Consider the following 20,665-nt stretch of genomic DNA (forward strand, 5'->3'; position numbering starts at 1 on the left):
CGCACTGAGCAGGCTGTCTAGAATTCTGTTTAATATTTATTTGAGCCAGTATTGTTGGATGTTTACTGTGCTGGGCACTGTGGCATAGAGAGTTGAATAATGTTCACTCACTCACTGATGCTTAACAGTGATTCTGTGGCATGTACATATATGAATTCTCCTTGCAAGAAAAGGCTATAAAAAGAATGATATTTGTAATCTTGACTGAAGCAGAGTTTCTCTCTCTGGTGAAGGAGAACAGAAAAAGAGCTAGTATCGGAGTAATTCACAGGGCAAATACGACCCCTCCAAGACCTGCTGTCTCTCTTTCAGAGACACCTGAAACAACACCACCTGTGCTGTTGAGAGTGAAGACAAGACAGGCAAAACCATATTCCCAATCAATCACAAGTCCTACTTCTCTATCTAAATGCACTCTGTCAAGAAGTCTCTGTCTTTGTCTCTAACATGGAAGCCAGTTTCTCTTAGGTCAACCTGGTCTGTACCCTACCCTTTCCTATTTGGCTCTTAGTTGCAAGTCCATTAGATGTTAAATAACCCTTTCCAGGTCTGTTCATCCAATAAAAAAATAAGGAAGTGTAAATTACATCTTTCTCTTTCTGTACTGATGCATGTGAGGGGTTTGATGACTGTGGTTTATAGAATATTATCAGCTGCAGTGTCTTCTGTTACAGGAATCAATTCTCCTTGCTTGTGTCGAGTATTCACAATAGCAGCTGTGCATCCTGCTAGAATCCGCCCTGCCTTGATAGTCCCATGTGACTCTGCTGTATTCTCTAGGAAATGTATTATTTAGTATCCTTGCCTTTGCAGATGGTAAAAATCCCTGATGAGTTGTCCTTGTAATCCTCACTGAAAAAATCTATCTGTAGACCATTCCTTTCGGAGTGTAATAAGCTATAGTAGATAAGCATATAGTAAATTAGTAAATAAGACATAAAAACACAAGTTACTTTTTGTAACATTTTAACTAGAACTATACAATGACAAAGTTGCTAAAATAGTGTTTCTTTCACTTCCAGGAACAGACTCACCCTTGCATTTTCTCCAAAGACTATTGAAATAGTTACAGGCTAGTCGTTAAGCAAAGCTGGTGAAGAAATAATAGGGACACAGGTTTATCAGTTATGCAAATCTATACAGTCGTCCCTTGGTGTCCACGGGGCATTAGTTCCAGGACCCCCAGATACCAATGTCTGAGGATGCTCAAGTCCCTTATATAAAATGGCATAGTATTTCCATGTAACCCTACACACATTCTCCTCTATACTTTAAATCATCTCTAGATTACTTAGAATACCTAATACAATGTAAGTGCCATGCAAGTAGTTGCCAGCATGTGGCAAATTCAAATTTTGCTTTTTGGAACTGTCTAGAATTTTATTTCCCTAAATATTTTCAATCTGCCGGTTGGTTGAATCTGCCAATGCAGAACCCACAGATGCAGGGGGCTGACTGACTGAACTCCATTTCAAGTCACTGGATAAGAGATTATATAAATACTGACTACACCTAAGTAAACCTTTACAAAAATTTGTTTAACCAATAGTCTGCTTTGTTTCTAAGGGCAAATCAGCGACGCCACCTACAAAGAAACCCGAGGCATCAAAGGTAAATACCGTAGCTGCGTATTATTTCCATAAAAAAGACTTTTTTAAACTCTAGCTGCGACTTTTACATTTTAGAAATCTGAAATTCACTGAATGCCTACCTTGTGCTTGGTGTGATGCCAAGGCATGTGTGTATGAGTGTATTATTTCTGTCTTCCCAAGAGCCATTCAAGCTAGACAGTTCCATTTTCCAGGTTAGAAAATCGAAGTTCAGAGAATACTAAGCAACGTGTATAAAACAGTAGAAGAAAATAGAGCTGTCAAGATTTTCCTGTTTTAATATCTCTTTGGTAATACACCAGTCTGTTAGGAAAAGAATGTCTGTCAGCAAGGTTTTATATTAAACAAACATATTTTCAGGGATGTGGGGAAATGTCCTACGTAGCATCTTTGCCTTGTGCTTCTTTCCTGATGGTTATTTCTGTTAAAATCTCAGAAACCTGCAGATGCCCAAGACCCCATTGATGCCCTCTCAGGGGACTTTGACAGCGGTCCCTCAACTACAGAAACCTCAGAGAACACAGCAATGGTACTGTGCTTTTTCATATTGACTTTCTTTGAATGTCTGTGTACACACACACACACTCACATATGTATATAATGTATATACATAATTTTATACTGTAAAATAAACTGATTAATGCCATCGAGAACTTGAAAAGAAAAAAATTCTATAATTCTGCTACTCCACAAACACTATTATTTGGTATATTTCTTACCTTTTTCCATTTGTATATTTTACACAGTTGTACTTATTGTCCACATATAATACATTGCTTAACATTATTTCATAAATGTTTTCCATGTTGCTTTATAATCTCCATAGCTACCATTTTTGATTGCCACACTATATTGTTGTACAACAGTAATGCTTTATCTGTGTTCATTTAAAATGAGAGCAGTCCCTCACTATATACCATGCCCCTTGCCCTCTGGGGCTTCCTCCCCTTTTCTGCCCAGAGCAGCTGGCTGACCCTCCTACTCACCTCTCAGGGCCCAGTTCAAACATCAGCTTCTCCTGGAAGACTTCCCTGTCTGCCTCTCCCTTCGCAGATCAGGGATGTCGCCTATGTGCCCTCTCTGCACTGTGGGTTACCTGTCACATGTGCATCGTACCACTGAGCTGCATGCTGTATACAGCAGTGATGTGTCTGGTACCTCTGCTCAGCATTAGCAAAATGCCTGGTACATAGCAGGTGCTTAAAACGTGATCAAAAGCAAATGAAAAAAATGTGTAATCCATCAAATAGAGGGAAAAGTGAAATGAGTGCCCTTCATTGTTATTTCAGAAGAATTAAAATTGCACATCTCTTTGCTATTGTTTTGGCTGTTATTAAACATATCTCCCAATCAATCAATCACTGAATTGTCAGTCTTCCCCATCTTGGGTGATTTAATTTCTAGACCACACCAGCATCCTATTTCTCACTCCTGGAACTTCATAAATAATGCCTTTCTGGTGAATGGACTTTATTTTTGTATGTGACTTGCCCCAGCTCTCTCTGGTTGTTACATTCTCTTCCATAACACTGAAAACAGTGTCCTGTTGGCACATAAAAACCAATCCTGAGAGAAACAAGCTCTGTTTTGGTGAGCAAAATACAGTCCGGGTGAACCAGGCATCATGGAAATTGGCAGAGCATCAGTGTGACTCACCTTTTCCTCATTTTTATCCTTTTTACCCCCTACCTTGAACACCTCTGTGCACTTTCACTGTTGTTCGAAAAATCATGACTAAAATACTCAATTTTCCATTATTTAATTAAATTGGAGAGTCCAGGCTACTAAAAAGAATAGTCTGGATTGATTTGATTGCAGCAGCAGTTAGTTAATTGCTAGATGGAGTGTTGATAGCAAGAGCCTCATTACATTTCCTTTGTTTTAGGACAAAGACAAGAAGACTGCTTCCAGCTCCAAAGCACCCAAGAATGGGGGTAAAGCAAAGGATTCTGCAAAGGTAAACTGAAGAGTAAACAGACTACAAATTAGCTTGGCAATTACATCGAGTGGTGTATCCCTAGTCACTTAGTTTCTGATTGATTGTGATCTATTTAGAATAAAATAATTTTTAAACACTATCTATGCCCTAGCATGTCTTGGTAAAGAAATTGACGTTTTAGAGACATTTATTTTTTAAAGTAACTGATACTTTAGAAATCTGAGTGAACATTCTTAACACAATTGAAGTTTCCTACATTCCTAGCCCTTGTCACACAAAGTCCCACTGTCAGCTGTGCTAGTCTGGAATGAGTGCAGGCCCTCTCCCCTTCATCAGACCCCACAAACCTCATGCTCTCTTGTAGCTACTTTCCCTCAATGTATGCAGATAGCCTTGCCTTCTACTTCAAGAGAAAATTGAGGCTGCCTTGCAGAAAATAACCAAGATCCCCTTCCTACCTGCCTCCCAACAAACCCTCTCCCCTCTTGCCCTGCAGCCCCTTCTTTCTCTCAGGGGGTCAATAACTCTCTCCGGTATCTTTGTCTCAATTCCTTTCCCTTGTAGTAAAAACATATTCGAATTCTTTCGTAACTTCAAAAGCCCTATTTCCCTCCATCCCTTCACCTCCTCGAAAGATTTGTCTCTATGACCCTGCTTCCTCTTCTTGAGCTCTGCCCGAGAACGGCAATGACATGCTGGTTGCTGTATCGTTGGTACCTTATCAATCCTTAGTTTACGTGACCTCTCGGGTATGCTCTTGGGCACCAGAGTTGATGCTGTAATGCACTGAGACTTCGGGGAATGTTGGGATGGGTGAATCTATTTTATACCTTCAGCTCTCCAACACCCAGACTGCCACTTCCTACTCCACATTTCCACTTGGATAAACATTGACAGTACAGATCCATATACTATATTTCATCAAATCTAAATCACCATCAGTTATATATCATTAAGAAAAAATAACAACTTGATTATGATGTTATTCATCATAACAACCAGCAAATTAAGACATGTTAAAATATGTGTGTGTGTGTGTGTGTGGCAAGGGAGGTGACACCACCAGGGAATGTGGTTTATATGAATCTTGGAACGTGGAAGTAGTGTATGAAATTGAGAAGATCTTACAGTTTCTGTGATTCAATCTACTCACATTAAATACTAGTAGTCTTTCCTTCCAGGTGGTATCTAATTTTTCATGTTGCTCTAGAAAGCAAAACTAAGACTAATGAGTAGAAGTTATAGGGTCTGGTTTCTTAGAGTTGGGCATTAATTCAGCACAACACTTGGAAGTTTCCTATTATTAAAATTACTGAAACTGCGGCCAGGGAAGGAATGGAAATTGGATTAGAAAACTTCTAGGTCCCCTCCAATTCTAAAAACATAGGATTCAAATGGTTATGACAATGATCCCAAGTATAATGAGAAATAAAAGGTACAGGTTTAAAAACAATAGTCCAGCTGAATCAAAACTCTTAAAAAACAAGATAGATAGTGAGTTCCAGTTCAAGATGGTGATGTAAAGAAGATCCTCAGCTCACCTTGTCCCATGGAAACACCAGATCTACAACTGCATATGTGACGATTTCCTCTAGGAAAAAAACCCCCAAATTATCTGTGTGACTCCTATTTATCTGGCAAATGAGAGAAGGCTGGCATCAAAGAGGGTAGGAGAGGCTGGGACACAGTCTCAACATAAACTCCACCCCAACACAGCAACTGACCGTCAGGAGTGAACTCAAAACTCAGAGCTTCTCCCTGCAGATCAAAAAAATTGAAGCCCACATCAGCACCCAACCTTAAAGACGCCCTGAGAAATGAGCCCCCAAAACATCTAGCTTTGAAAGCCAACGGAGCTTGTGTCCAGAAGACCCACAAGGCTATAGCAAACTGAGAAACAGTTCTTAAAGGGCTTGTGAGCGCTGACTCATCTGCCCACCCCAAAGCAATGAGAGATACAGTTCTTGGCCGGCCCCCATCCCCAGAGTACTGCACAGACAGCAGACTAAAACATACCCCCAGTCTTTCTGTGTAAGAGGCCTACTTGCTTGTCCTGGAGCTTTGGCCTGAGGGGCAGGCTTCCGGTTTGGCACACATCTAGACACCTACAGATGTGCTCTTAGGAAATGTAAGCTGGTGCTCACCATCTTTGTGCTGTTTCTCCACCTCACTCCAGGTCACCAGCATCTCCCAGAAAGGGGGCTTATACTCTCATCTAGAGGCCCAATTTTTGTAACTGCCACCCAAGGGACACTTGCTGATCCCCTGGCTCTGGTAGCCAGCAGGACTTATGCTTGTGGTCCATCCTACAAGACTATATATATTTGTATATTTTAAAGCCCGCTACCTGAGGGACTGGCTTCCATTCAGCTGAATTTAGGTGCTGAGATTCTCCCCTTTGGGACACTGACAGATCTTAGCAAACCCTCAACTACTGTGAACCACTGAAAATAAAATAGGCTGCTTGAACACTTACAATGTTTTGAGAGACGATCAAGAGTTAGGGCAGGGTTTAACAGTAAGGTTCATCTCCTACATGAGGCCATTCCTTTAAGACTGGGAGAGGTGGTTGTTTTATCTAATGCACAGAAACCAACACAGAGAGTCAAGGAAAATGAAACAGAGGAGTATGTTCCAAACAATTAAAACCTCATGATAAAAATCTTAATGAAGTGATTTACCTGATGAGTTCAAAATAAGTCATAAATTTGCTCACCAAACTTGGGGGAGGAATGGATGAACACAGTGAGAACTTCAACAAAGAGATAAGAAAAATACAAGAAAGTAACAAATAGAAGCCACAGAGCTGAAAAATACAATAACTGAACTGAAAAACACACTAGAGGGGTTTAACAGCAGACTAGAAGAAGCAGAAGAAAGGATCAGTGAACTCAAAGACAAAGCAATGGGATTCACCCAATCAAAGCAGCAAAAAGAAAAAAAAATGAAAAAAAAAAATAAAGATAGCTGAAAGGACTTACTTATGGGACAACATCACACAAACCAACACAGACGACCATTTGCATTACAGGAGTCCCAGAAGGAGAAGTGAGAGAGAAAGGGACAAAGAACTTATTTGAAGAAATAATGGCTAAAACTTTCCCTAACATGAGGAAGGCAACAGATAACCATATCCAGGAAGCCCAGAGGCTTCCAAATAAGAACCCAAAGACATCCATATCAAAGACACGTTACAATTAAAATATCAAAAGTTAAAGACAAGGAGAGAAACTTAAGTGAACCAAGAGAAAAATAACTTTTTACATACAAGGGAACTCCCTCAAGACTCTCAGCAGATTTTCAGCAGAAATTTTGCAAGCCATAAAGGAGTGTCATGATATATTCAAAGTGCTGAAAGAAAAAACTTCCAAGAATACTCTTCTTGGAAAAGTCATTCAGAATTGAAGGAAAGAACAAGTTTTTCCAGTAAGCAGAAGCTAAAGGAGTTCATCACCACTAAACCAGCCTTACAAGAAATGTTAAAAAGACTTCTTTAAGCTGGAAAGGGTGCTAATTAGTAACAGGAAAACATATCAAAGTATAAATCTCACTGGTAAAGGTTAACATACAGTAAAATTCAGAATAATCTAATGTTGTAAAGCTGGTGGATTAATCACTTATAAAGCTAGTATGAAGGTTAAAAGACAAAAGTAGTAAAAATAACTATAATTATAATAATTAATTAAGGGATACACAAGATTAAAAGACGTAAAATGGACATCAAAAACAAAATAGGGGGTGGGGGAGTAAAAATGTAGAGCATTCAAACATAAGTTGTTATTGACTTAAAATATAAACGTAAGTTGTTATATGTAAGCCTCATGGTAACCACAAAGTAAAAACCTATAGTAGATACACAAGAGAGAAAGAGAAAGGAACCTAAGCATACTACCATAGAAAATGATCAAATCACAAAAGAGAGCAAGAGAAGGAACAAAGGAAATACAGAACAGCCAGAAAATAATTAACAAAATGGCAATAAGTACATACTTATTAATAAATACTTTAAAAGTAAATGGGCTAAATTCCTCAATCAAAAGACAGAGTGGCAGAAGGGATAAAAAAACAAGACGATCTATATGCTGCGTACAAGAAACTCACTTCAAATTTAAGAACAGACTGAAAATGAAGAGATGGAAAAAATATTCCATGCATATGGAAACCAAAACAAAGCTGGGGTAGCTATACTTACATCAGACAAAATAGTCTTTAAAACAAAAACTGTAATAAGAAACAAGAAGAACATTAAATAATGATAAAGGGGTTGATGCACAAGAGGATTTAACATTTGTAAATATTTATGTACCCAACATAGGAATGCCTAAATATATAAAGCAAATATTAACAGATCTAAGGGGAGAAATGGTAGGGGACTTTAATACCCCATTTTCATCAACTGATAGATCATCCAGACAGGAAATCAATAAGGAAACATTGACCTTAAATGACATGTTATAGCAGTTGTACTTAATAGTTATATACAGAACATTTGATCCAGAGCCACAGAATACACAGTTTCCTCAAATGTACATGGAACATTCTGCAGGATATATCATATGTTAGGCCACAAAACAACTCTTAATAAATTTAAGAAGACTGACATCATATCAGGCATCCTTTTTACTACAATGGTATGAAACTAGAAATCAATTATAAGAAGAAAACTGGAAAATTCACAAAAACATGTGGATTTCATAAACAATATGCTACTCAACAACCAATGAATGGGTTGAAGAAGAAATCAAAAAAGAAATTAAAAAATACCTTGAGACAAATGAAAATGAAAACACAATATACCAAAATTTATGGGATCCAGAAGAAGTAGTTCTAGGAGGGAAGTTTATAGTGATAAATGCCTACCTCAAGAAATCAGAAAAATCTCAAACAACCTAACTTTATACCTCAAGGAACTAGAAGAATAATAACAAATGAAGCCCAGAATCAGTAAAGGAAAGGAAATAACAAAAATCAGAACAGAAGTAGATGAAAGAGATTAAAAAGACAATAGAAAAGATAAATAAAACTAAGAGCTGTTTTTTTGAAAAGATAAAATTCAGAAAACCTTTAGCTAGGCTGACCAGAAAAAAATAAAAAAGAGGACTCAGATAAAATCAAATGAAAAAGGAGACGTTACAACTGATACCACAGAAATACAAAGGATCATAAGAGACTGCTATTAACAATTATACACCAAATATTGGACACCTTGAAGAAAGAAACATACACCTACCAAGACTGGATCATGAAGAAATAGAACACATGAAAAGACCATTACTAGTAAGGAGATTGAATCGGTAATCATAAACCTCCCAACAAACAAAAGTCTGGGATCAGAGAACTTCACTGGTGAATTTTACCATACATTTAAAGAAGACTTAAAACCAGTCCTTCTCAAACTCTTCCAAAAATAGAAAAGGAGGGAATACTTCCAAACTCATTTTACAAGGCCACCATTATCCTGCTACCAAAACTAGGCCAGGGAACCAGAAGAGAAAACTACAGGCCAATATCCCTGATGAAAATATATGTATAAAATCCTCAACAAAATATTAGCAAACTGAATTTGACAGTACATTAGAAGGGTCATACACCATGATCAAGTAGGATTTATTCCAGGGCTGCAAGGTGGTTCAACATCTGCAAATCAGTCAATGTGATGACACACCACATTAACAAAATGAAGGATAAAAATCATATGATTATCTCAATGGATGCAGAAAAAGATCTGAAAACCCACATCCATTTATGGTAAAAACTCTCCACAAAGTAGATATAGAGGGAACATACCTCATCATAATAAGGGCCATACATAACAAGCCCACAGCTATCATCATACTCAACGGTAAAAAGATGAAAACTTTTTCTCTAAGATCAGGAAAAAGACAAGGATACCCACTCTTGCCACTTATTCAACATAGTATTGTAAGTCCTAGCCACAGCAATTAGGCAAGAAAAAGATATTAAAAGCATTCAAACTGGAAAGGAAGAACTAAAACTGTCACTATTTGCAAAACTGACATATTATATAAAGAAAACCCTAAAGACTCCACCAAAAACTGTTAGAACTAATAAACAAATTCAGTAAAAGTGTAGGATACTCTTTCTAGACACTAATAACAAACTATAAGAAGGAGCTATAAACACATATATGCCATTTATAATGGCATGAAAAACCCTCAGAATAAATTTAACTGAGGTGAAAGACCTATCCAATGGGAATTATAAGACAGTGATGAAAGAAAGTGAAGAAGACATAAATAAACAGAAAGTTATTCCATGCTCATAGATTGAAAAAAATATTGTTAAAATGTCCATACTACCCAAAGCAGTCTACAGATTCAATACAATCCCTATCTGTATTCCAGTGACATTTTTCATACAAACAGAAAAAACAATCCTGAAATTTGTATGGAACCACCAAAGACCCCAAACAGCCAAAGTAATCTCAAAAAAGAAAAAGGTGGAGGCATCATGCTCCCTAATTTCAAACTATATTACAAAGATATAGTAATCAAAATAGTATGGTATCGGCATAAAAACAGACACATAGATCAATGGAACAGAATAGAGAGCCCAGAGAATTCCCTGGCAGTCCAGTGGTTAGGACTCTGCGCTTTCACTGCCGAGGGCATGGGTTCAATCCCTGGTCAGGGAACTAAGATCCTGCAAGCCGCACGGCACAACCGAAAAAAAAAGAGACAGCCCAGAAATATGGTCAATAATTAATGATAAAGGAGCCAAGAATATACAGTGGGGAAAGGACAGTCTCTTCAATAAATAGTGTTGGGAACTGGACCTCTATCTCAAACCATACACAAAAATTAACTCAAAATGGCTTAAAGACTTGAATATAAGATCTGAAACCATAAAACTCCTAGAAGAAAACATAGGCAGTAAGCTCTTTGACATCAGTCTTAATAGAGATTTTTATGGACTTGACACCAAAAGCAAAGGCAACGAAAGCACAAAAGTAAAAACAAACAAGTATAACTACATCAAATGAAAAAGCTCTGCACAGCAAAGGAAAACATCAACAAAATGAAAAGGCAACCTACTGAATGGGAGAAAATAATTGCAAATCATATATCTGATAAGAGATTGATATCCAAAATATATAAAGAACTAATACAACTCAACAGCAAAAAAAATCCAAATGAAAAACTGGGCAGAGGATCTAAATAGACAGTTTTCCAAAGAAGACATACAGATAGCCAAGAAACATATGAAAAGGTGCTCAACATCACTAATCATCAGGGAGAGTGCACTATTGGTAGGAATGTAAATTTTTATAGTCACTATAGAAAACAGTATGGGATTCCTCAAAAAATTAAAACTAGAACTACCATATAATCCAGGAATTCCACTTCTGGGTATTTATCAAAAGAAAATGAAAACTAACTTGGGGACTTCTCTGGTGGTCCAGTGGTTAAGACATTGCCTTCCAGTGCAGTGGGGGCAGTTTCAATCCCCAGTTGGGGAACTAAGATCCCACATGCCTCGCAGCCAACAAGCCAAAACATAAAACAGAAGCGATATTGTAACAAATTCAATAAAGACTTTAAAAATGTTCCACATCAAAAAAATCTTTGAAAAAAGAACTAACTTGAAAAGATATCTGCATTCCCATGTTCATGGCAGAATTATTTACAATAGCTAAGTTATGGAAACAACCTAAGTGTCCATTGATGGATGGATAAAAAATATGGTATATATATCCAATGGAATATTACTCAGCCATAAAAGAGAATGAAATCTTGCCTTTTCAACAACATCAATGGACCTCAATTGCATTATGCAAGTGAAAAAAGTCAGAGAAAGATGAAAGCTCTATGATCTCACTTATATGTAGAATCTAAAAACAAAAACATGAGCTCATAGATTGGTGGCTGCCAGAGAGGTGAGGGATGGGGAGTAGGTGAAATTGGTGAAGGTAGTCAAAAGGTACAAACTTAAAATACTTAAGTCATGGGACTGTTATGTAAAGCATGGTAATGACAGTCAATAAATACTGTATTGCATATTTGAAAGTTGCTAAGAGAGTAGATCTTTAAAGTTCTCATCACAAAAATTTTGTAACTATGTATGGTGATGGATTTTAACTAGATTTATTGTGTTATTCCACAATATTTATAAATATGGAATGCTTATGTTATACACATGGAACTAATATGTCAATTATACCTCAAAAAAAGTAAAATCCATGAAAGATACAAGAAACCAGATTGATAATTAGTTGCTCATGCTATTATATCTCAGATTAAATATTTATTATTTAATTTCTGTCATACAAAGTACATACTCAAAAAACAGAAAGCACAGTAACCCTATACGCTGAGTGGATTAGCTGCCGGGTAAGCCCCCAAGTATAAGAGAAGGATGGATCAGTGCGGAATGAATGGATACCATCCATGAACACCTATGTATTTTTTTTCTTCAATTATGCTGGCCTTCAAAAAAAAAAAAAAAAAAACCACAAAGTCTAGAGTAAAAAATTTAGAATCACTTAAGGTTATTTTTAGTTTATAAACTTTAAGGGGAAGAATTCAGTGTATGGGCTAAATGAGATACTTAAAAAGGACCATCTTATTTTCCCCTGCTGACTGCCATTTTTGCCCTTTTAATTCTGAAAAGCCTACTTCCTCATAAGCCTCTTCTGGTTGATCAGTTTTTGGTACTTAATCCAGAAAATAAAGAGCTCATTGATGGTTTTTGCTTGTCCTTCTAGGCAAAGGAGGAAACTTCCAAGCGAAAAGCTGATGGAAAAAGTACAAGTTAAAGTTCACACTATTTGGTAAGTTTGATGTTTGCGGTAAATGAAGACAATTGTACCTTCTACCAGCCTGTGTGTTATAGGTGAGAGAAACTGTCTCCTTCTTGAGTATTTCATGTTCTCTTTATGCTATTGGCATGAAATACACATTGCAAAATCTATAGAGTAATTCCCTGTAAAGCAGTAAATGGTGCTATCGGAATGTTTAAAAACATTAATCTTATAATTAAGAGCTCTTTAAGATATTAGGCCAGGCTCTTAAAGAAAATGACGATCTAAGTCTAGTTGACTCTGAAACCCAAATGCTCATGACTGCAGGTTACTGGGGCAAAGCAAAATTGGCATGTTACATCTTATAGTGAAATGGCCTTATGATATAGATATTACCCAAAATACAAACACATTGTGGAGTGAGGAGAAGTACCCCCCTAGGGTCTGATGGTAATTAGAGTTTTGAGAATAGGGCAAAGGAAAAGATTGACAACTTTTGTTCATCTTAGTTTGAGAAAGTAAAGCTCTGTGTTTGATTCTACTGTATGGTAACTAAAGAGCTGGTATGGACGAGGGAGTCTCTGAGATCTATCTTGAGAGCTGGGCCCTTATTAACTTCAGAGAGAAGAGGTCTTATTCTAAACCATAAAAGCTTATAACCACTTGCTGCCAAAAACCTAAAAGAAATGAAAATGTAGGTTAAATTGGGTTAGGCTCTCTCACCATGAATCCACTTTTATTTGCTACAAAGAGGGAGGTATACTGATTAGAACTGCTCCAAAGATTTTCTCCAAAATTATAAAAATAAATTTCTTTTAATTTTTGATTCTCATATCTACTTTAGTAAATTCCTCCTTAAATTCATTATGCCTGTAATAAGAAAATTACATATCAAATGTTCACTGGATTTTCTTCTTTGAATTTTTCAAGGTATCCGCATATAAAATCTTCAGCTGGTAGATGGTGACGTTTGAAGAACAAAAGCCTTTAACAGCAGAAAAATTTTCTGAGTGGCTTCTAGACAGCAGTATTTGTTGAGTCTTCTGACATCCTAAACATTGTTTTTCTTTTCCTGAAAAGAAACTGAATTTGTCTGGTTCACCTGTGTTATTCTACTGAGTACTGATAAACTTTGAATTTTTAAAAATTGTCTTCAGTTGGGAGAGAAAGGAACTTTATATTTCTAAGAGATATATTTGATAGCTTCTTAAAGCAACACACACAAAAGGAAAAACCTTCGCAAACTTTTGCACCTTCTACCCTCAGTGCCTGTAAATCTCAGTATTTTCAATTTGCACTTAATTTTTTTGTTGTTAGCATTTGGAAAACAATGCTTTACATATTCTTCAGTGTTCTGATTTCTCATTACCCCTTTCCTCTTGGGCTTTTGAACTGTATTTGATGTTTCTTTGGGTTCATGTTTATAAGGCAAACATAAAATATCGTACATTGGGCACATGTCTCCTCTTGAGCTGCTAACAATAGATAACGTGGACAGACGAGGAAGCACCGCGCCCCTTTTCAGGCTGAACTCTTCTTTGCCAGAGGTTAGGACGTCAGCATAGGCCTACTGAGACTTGACTCGAGTCAGAAGAGCAAAACGCAGACTCTGTGTCACTGCATAGCAAGTTCCAAGAATAACAAAATCTAATTCTTAGAATACTCATATGGCTTGAACTCTGCTGGTTTACTGCATTAAGCTGGGCTTTCCAGCCTCTCTCTATAAAACCTGAGCAGCAGTTGTTTGCTTAGAGCCATTGCCACATTAGTCTTGCACTGTACAACATGTGGCTTAATGGAAGTTGGGTTTACCAAAAACAAAAACAAACTTCTGCTTAAAAATAAAGAAAAAGATCTTTTTAAAATTTAAAAATCTGCTTTTCCCCCACAGCAATTTAAGAACTAGTGTCTGATATCCCACAACTTGGAATGGTTTCTCATACCTTTCTGAACGGTTTATGAATACAGCACTGGTGTCATTGATGAAATTAAATATTTATCAAAATCCCATCTTTATTTCCTGATAGTGAATGCAGGAAAAGATATCAGGTACACATCATAAAACTGATTTGGAATTCCTTGTTTTCAGAGAGCACAGCCTTCCTCAGCATCTGTTTAAACTATTTATTAGGATTTAGCAACTTCACTAAAAATAAGTAATATCACCAATACCGTCTAATGGGGTGGGAGGCAAGCAACAATAACATACTACTTATAATGCGCATCCAATTTTGTTAATGTGATCTAAAAATTGTCTTTAAAAATCATGCATATACCTCTGAGATTTCAAATTGCATCCACTTCAAATGCTATGTCCCCATCCCATCAGAGATGCAGGCATTATTAGTCTAAATCTGGGAAATATAAGGCAGGATTATGGTGACTAAACAGACCTTTTCAAGGCACTAACAAGAAAATGAACACTTTTTCTGAGGGATTTCAATTATGTGTCTATAGGTAGTACAAAGTGGTTTTGTTTAAAAAAAAAAAAGTGAAACCTTTGACATTGACAGATGTGTTTGCAAGGATATGGCTGCAGTATTACTAATTTACATGCATATATGTAAGTATTTTAAAATTACATACCAAAATCCAGAGATTTAGGAAATACCTGTTAAAGTAAACATTTATTTAAGGTACTCAGAATATGCCTTTTTGTTTATTAGAAACGTCTTCAATACTTGGGTGTTTGCTAGTAATTAATGATGAGCTGAGTAAGCTACAAGATCTAAATCAGTCCTTTTTACCCATCTAATTTGGAGTAAATAACCGCAAATATTTGCTTAGAGGTAAATAACAATTTTTTATTACCAAAAAGGGTTTTGCACATTGTGTGGCAATATTGTGTCTCTTTAGAAAATGGACTTCTCTAAAAGCAAATGAAAAGAGTTTCCTCAGGTGACCAAAACTGAAAACCACTATTTCCATGTTTCATTAATCAAGATATAAGATGCAATTAAAGAAAAATATTTTACATTAAAATCTTGGCTTTGTATGTTTTTTTAGAAGAAAGACACCTGGGGATGGACATTACCAGTGATTTCTGGTTTTAGTTCTCAAGCCATTAAGCCATGCAATATGTATGAAAATGGAATTGCAAACACATTTATGTCCAGAAAAGATCCTCTATTCCATACTGTATTAGAAAAACACATTGACATTTGTCATATCATATTCCTTTATCTTAAATTTTGCAATATATTAAAAAAAAAACTCATAAAAGACTTCAATTCCAGTACAACACACTGTCTTCACTTAGGCTAATATAAGCAAGTATTTTCCATTTCACAATACCTTATCATTTACTAGAGACTGCAATGCCTTACTGGCAATAAGTGCCAATAACTTATTTAGAGATTATAAACTAGGCCAAATAAGGAACAAGGAGAGGAAGCATCACCTACCTAAGGATCAAAAGCTCTGAGGTTCAACTTCAAATGAAAGGTTTCTCTTCTAGACCTGAATGCACTCGGCTTTTTCAGGAGAGACACTATTAGTCAGGGTCCTGAGGAAATAGATGGCACACTCAAATTAGGATTATCTGAGGAGGGATCTATAAAAGGTTTTGGGGGGTTTTTTTGTTTGTTTTTTGTTTTTGAAACAAAAATGTGAGCAGGATGTATGGAAACCACAGGTCCAGCCAGGACTAATTAAAGCCAGGCTCCCACTTCACCCTTCACCCTGAAGGGGTGAGAGGAGGAAGCACTTACTAGAATGCACAGATGGAGAAGGCTTGTGGGAAAGAGGGCCACCTCCCTAGAGCTGAGACCTTCGGTGGAGGCCAGCCTGAGGCAACCTGCAAGGGAACCGGGGGAATAAACACCATCACCTACTCCCTCCCCAACCCCAGCTCTTATCTGCCCTCCTGGGAGGTCACGGAAAGCCAGAGGACAGGGAAGTGTCATGATGTGGCCCTCCAACAAGTCAGCCCCTGGGCATGCAGCAAGGGAGAGAAAGGTGGAAAGCAGATCAGGGCCCTTCTGGCTCAATCACTGCCCCAGGGGTTCATGGTTCAGTAGTCACTACTGTTCAGAGTCTTCCCAGGAGACTGACACAACAGCTTATGAATGAGAAGCCCATGGGGAGCAGGGTGTGGGGACCAGGGGTTTGGAGACCGCAGGGCTTAAGTATAAAATATAAAATAGAAGAATAAGGTACTTCACTTCTCCGTAGTAGGGAACCCACCACTTGGGTTTACATTTGGGGGTAACACCTATAATGGAACATGTGGTGGCAATAACCCCCTGATGAAAAAGTTAGCAGCCAGTCTTCATAAGAAGGGACTAATGAATAAGGAGTTGAAGGAGCAGGAAATATCTTCACTGGGAGCCAAGACAACCATCTCTATTTTGAAAATATTCACATTCAATAAAATGTTGGAGATTACACATCACAGGAACCAACAAGGAACGGATTGTTACAGCAGTTCAAGCTTTTCATTTTGTAGCCACACTCTGATTTTATCAAAATTCTTATCCATCCAACGTATGTTTTCCTCAATGGTTTCAATTGTTTCTTGGACACAACGGAGCTGAGACCCATTTTCCTTCAAAGAGCTGAAGAATTCTTTTACCTTGTGAGGAAAAATTGGGTTTTTAAAATTTTGTTTTATTAAGTTACACAAATAAAGTTCAGGCTAGTTAAAAGAAAACTGAAGCCAAAATTCCAGCATTTGTCAAAATTCTACATAGAAAACAGGGCCAGGTGTCTGGATACGATTATGTACATAAACTTAAGCTCTATGAAATGAGCTCATGCCTCATGATGTCAAGTTTTGTGTTTTTCCTCTGCAGCTTTTTTATTTATTCACAGTTGCCAGATTCTAAAAGACTTCACTGTTTACCGTTTCATAATTAAGTTTTAATCGCATGTATCTAATGTGTATTCTGTTATAGACACACAGATGCAAACTTAACGTTTTTAAACATAGCTGAAAAAGCAGAATGTGCAGAGTATCTTCTCTGCCAAGCAAAACAGTTTCAGCAGTCTTCCTCCATGGGCCTGGCTTTGTCTGTTATGATAGAAACACTGGGGAACGGGGTTCTTAGCAAGTTATGGTGGTAATACCCGAAACCTTGCCAAATTTTTTTATCCTAATCCACAATTGATGTATTGTTCCTTCAAGATAAAATCCACCCAAAGTTCCCCATGGTTTTAAAGAGATAAGAGTCGCTTGACTATCTCCTCAAAAATATCTTTGCTATTGTTTCACCGCTGGGTACTTTATCCCCTTTAAGCTCACATGAGGAATAGGTTGGCTTTGCAACAGCATTGACCATTGTGCTACTCTGTCTCACCTTCAAGGGTTCTTAAACTTTTTTCCCATACCCTTCACATTAATCCATCAATTTTTGATTTCGTAGACAGGAAGAAAGTCTAAGCCAAGATACATTATTTATTCAGCATGGATTCCAGACAGTTAATTCCTTAAAAATCCATGTCATAACATCCTAAGTTTGGGAAAAGGAGGGGGGTAAGAATAGGCTTTTTGAAAGATCAAATTCCAATTTTAAATGATTCGGGGTTGTTTTAAAATTAAATCTCAGTAGAACTTTTCCGTGAGCTGAAGGCATGCCCTCCTGCTATAGCAACCTAGAAAACACTTAACCTGCTTCACTGTCCTGCCTTAAACTGTAGCTCAATCTACTGTTTTGTCTCTCAGAACTCAAGATTAATTAACAGGCAGTTTAAGAAGTAACTCTGGGCAATATCCTGTGATAAACCATACTGGAAAACAATATGAAAAAGAATATGTGTATGGCTGAGTCACTTTGCTATAGAGCAGAAATTAACACAACATTGTAAATCAACTATACTTCAATAAAATATTTTAAAAAAATCACTCTGGGCACTCTTCAGTCAAACCACATCAATATTTTTACTAATTGGTCAAATTAATTAATCCTGAAGGAGCCTACCATGATAGTACTGAAAAACAAGCCTGCAAGAGCTCTAACAAAGCCAGCTGTTAACCCCTGCCTGCCCTTCTACTTTTCCTGACCCAAATTTATCACTCCTATCTTCATCTGCCTTGGGAAATACAGCATCTCAACTGAGTACGTATTTGATTCAAACCTGCCTCCTTGAGAATATTTTCTGTGCATATGGGTAGAAAACCAGATTTATGCTACTAGTTGGTGAGTAAATGATTAACTTCTCTGGGACTAGGATCCCTCATTTGTGACACTGCAGAGCGTTGGTGAGGATGTCGTTATGTGGGTGAAGTGCAGAACCTAAAGCCCAGCAGGTACCAGGGACTCACCCTCATCCATTTCTTCATGAATATTTACTCTGGTACTTATTCACTTCTCTGGCTTAATTACTGTGCGAGACACTGAGGATGAGGCAATGAATCAGGCAAGCACCCTACCCTCATGAAGCTTACAGTCTGCCTGGGGAGACAAGCAATGAACTATGCTGACTCTATACTGCTGTGGAGAAAATAAACCAGGGCTATGATAGCAACTGGGGAGGGGGTGGCCTGCTTTCGACAGAGTGGTCTGGCAAGGTGACATTTGAGCTGGGGCCTCTAAAGAATAAAATGAACCTTTCCAGTCTAAAGTTGGGGAAAGAGCAAGCCAGGCAGAAGAAGAAGAAAGTGCAGAGGCTTTGCGCAGGAGAAACACCTGGTGGCCCAGGAGCAGGAGAAGGCTGAGGGGCTGGAGTGGGTGAGAGTGAACACAGGAGCATGTGAGAAAGGGCTGGAGAGGCGGACAGGAGCCAGGTAATGACCATCTCATTCACATGGGAAGGAGAGGTTTGAGATTTCAAGAGTGACAGGCAGGGTTTCAAGAAAGGGTCAGTCGTGGGTTGGTTTTCCGTTTTAAAGGTGGAAGATGGTTTGGTATTGGCAAAGTGGCAGGAGGGAGGCCAGTTAGGAGGCTGTCACCATAGGCCACACAAGAGGTGAGAAAGGCTTGGCCGGGGTAAGAGCAGAGAACTGCACAGATGGGGTGTAGATGCCGGAAGCAGAGCCAACAGGACTTGGGATGAGCTCGATGTGAGGGGAAGGAAGGGCTCAGGATGACTTCTGCATTGTAAATGTCAGTAGGACACTCTGCGTTCGGACAACATCTCGGGCTCTTTCATTTACATGTCCTGCCGCAGGGTTTTTGCACCTGATGTTTCCTCTGCACACAGCACTCTCCACCTAGATATCGGCATTTCCTTCAACATCTCCTCAAAGGTCCGCGAGTCATCCCACAGAACACAGCACCATCCCCTTACCCAGTCACTCGCTCTCCTTCCCTTGCCTTATTCATCTTCAGAGCAGGTAACTACTTGACATGAGTTGCTCTGTCTGTAATTGTCTGATTCCCCCAGTAAAATTTAAGCTCTATGAGGGCAGGGGCTTTGTCTATCCTGTTCATCATTGTAGCCCTGGAACCTAAAACCACACCTGCTGTAGAGTAAGAATGTAATATGTCTTGAATGAATTCATGAGAAAATAAATGAATGAACAAGATAATGAATGAACTGTTTTGTTGCTACAGACCTGGTCTATCTGGTCCCAGCCCATGGCTGGCTCTGCTGTCATCACACAGAATATCTCTGCAGTAGACCTCACTAGAATTCAAGCTTGAATTATTATGTGCAAGTTAACTTTACAAGCCTGGGGGAGGCTACTGAAAAATTGGAGAAAAGTGTTGTGACATTTCTTTCCCATTTTCAAAGCACTCTCCATCGAGCTAGATCATGGTGTAACCAGACTACACAATGGAACCACTCCTAAAAAAGTGAATATTAGGCTCTCAGCTTTTATCTAACTGCGCCATTTTTAAAACCATGTAAAATTTGTTCTACAGCTTTACTATAGAGAATATTATTATAGAAAAGCCACCGCAACAAAATGACCCATACATCATACTCCTCAAAAGTTTAAGACTGAGAGAAAAGTCTGCTTTTGTGGAAAACTTGTATGCTCCATGGTTCTCTCTTACCTGACAATAATTCATACTTTTTTCTCATCTTTCTTTGGCTGCTAGGAAGCTATGATAAACTTAGGGTACAACTGCAATAAATTATCCTCACCACAAATCCCTCATACAATTTCCTCTTTCTGAACATTATGCAGCTTTTTGTTCCTTATTTTAGCGTTATTTTATATATGGACCTTATAAGTTGCCTAGAATTCTTTCTGAAAGTAGATGGTTCATAAGTAAGTAATAGGAAGCCATGAGCTCGAAGACTGGAGAACCTAGCTTCCAGACCTGCCTCTTTCAAAATAACTAGAGGATCACTTCAGTCACTTAAACCTCCAATAATCACTTTTAACATCCTAAACAGGGATTAAACGTCTAAAGTAATTTTTAAGCCCTAAAATTTTTAATGGCAGAGCTAAGACTTCTAAACGTG

The 20,665-nt window shown here is 38.0% G+C and overlaps 2 protein-coding genes across 10 annotated transcripts in view; one reads left to right on the forward strand and one right to left on the reverse strand.

Annotated features, from left to right (window-relative positions):
* Window positions 1-15,292, forward strand: part of CAST (calpastatin) — a 118,432-nt gene extending 103,140 nt beyond the window's left edge. For all 6 annotated transcript variants that reach the window (XM_068535667.1, XM_068535671.1, XM_068535669.1 and 3 more), the window contains 5 exons: window positions 1,567-1,611; window positions 2,047-2,139; window positions 3,496-3,567; window positions 12,275-12,340; window positions 13,241-15,292. In XM_068535667.1, coding sequence (XP_068391768.1) covers window positions 1,567-1,611; window positions 2,047-2,139; window positions 3,496-3,567; window positions 12,275-12,325 — 261 coding nt within the window. In that variant the 3' untranslated portion in view covers window positions 12,326-12,340; window positions 13,241-15,292. The remainder of the gene's footprint in view (window positions 1-1,566; window positions 1,612-2,046; window positions 2,140-3,495; window positions 3,568-12,274; window positions 12,341-13,240) is intronic.
* Window positions 15,293-16,638: 1,346 nt separating this feature from the next.
* The window catches only part of ERAP1 (endoplasmic reticulum aminopeptidase 1), a 32,401-nt gene continuing 28,374 nt past the window's right edge, over window positions 16,639-20,665 (reverse strand). For all 4 annotated transcript variants that reach the window (XM_068535663.1, XM_068535664.1, XM_068535666.1 and 1 more), the window contains one exon: window positions 16,639-16,883. In XM_068535663.1, the coding sequence (XP_068391764.1) occupies window positions 16,728-16,883 (156 nt within the window). In that variant the 3' untranslated portion in view covers window positions 16,639-16,727. The remainder of the gene's footprint in view (window positions 16,884-20,665) is intronic.

This window comes from Eschrichtius robustus, chromosome 2, assembly GCF_028021215.1.
Source record: "Eschrichtius robustus isolate mEscRob2 chromosome 2, mEscRob2.pri, whole genome shotgun sequence".
In the NCBI taxonomy this organism is placed as follows: Eukaryota; Metazoa; Chordata; class Mammalia; order Artiodactyla; family Eschrichtiidae; genus Eschrichtius; species Eschrichtius robustus.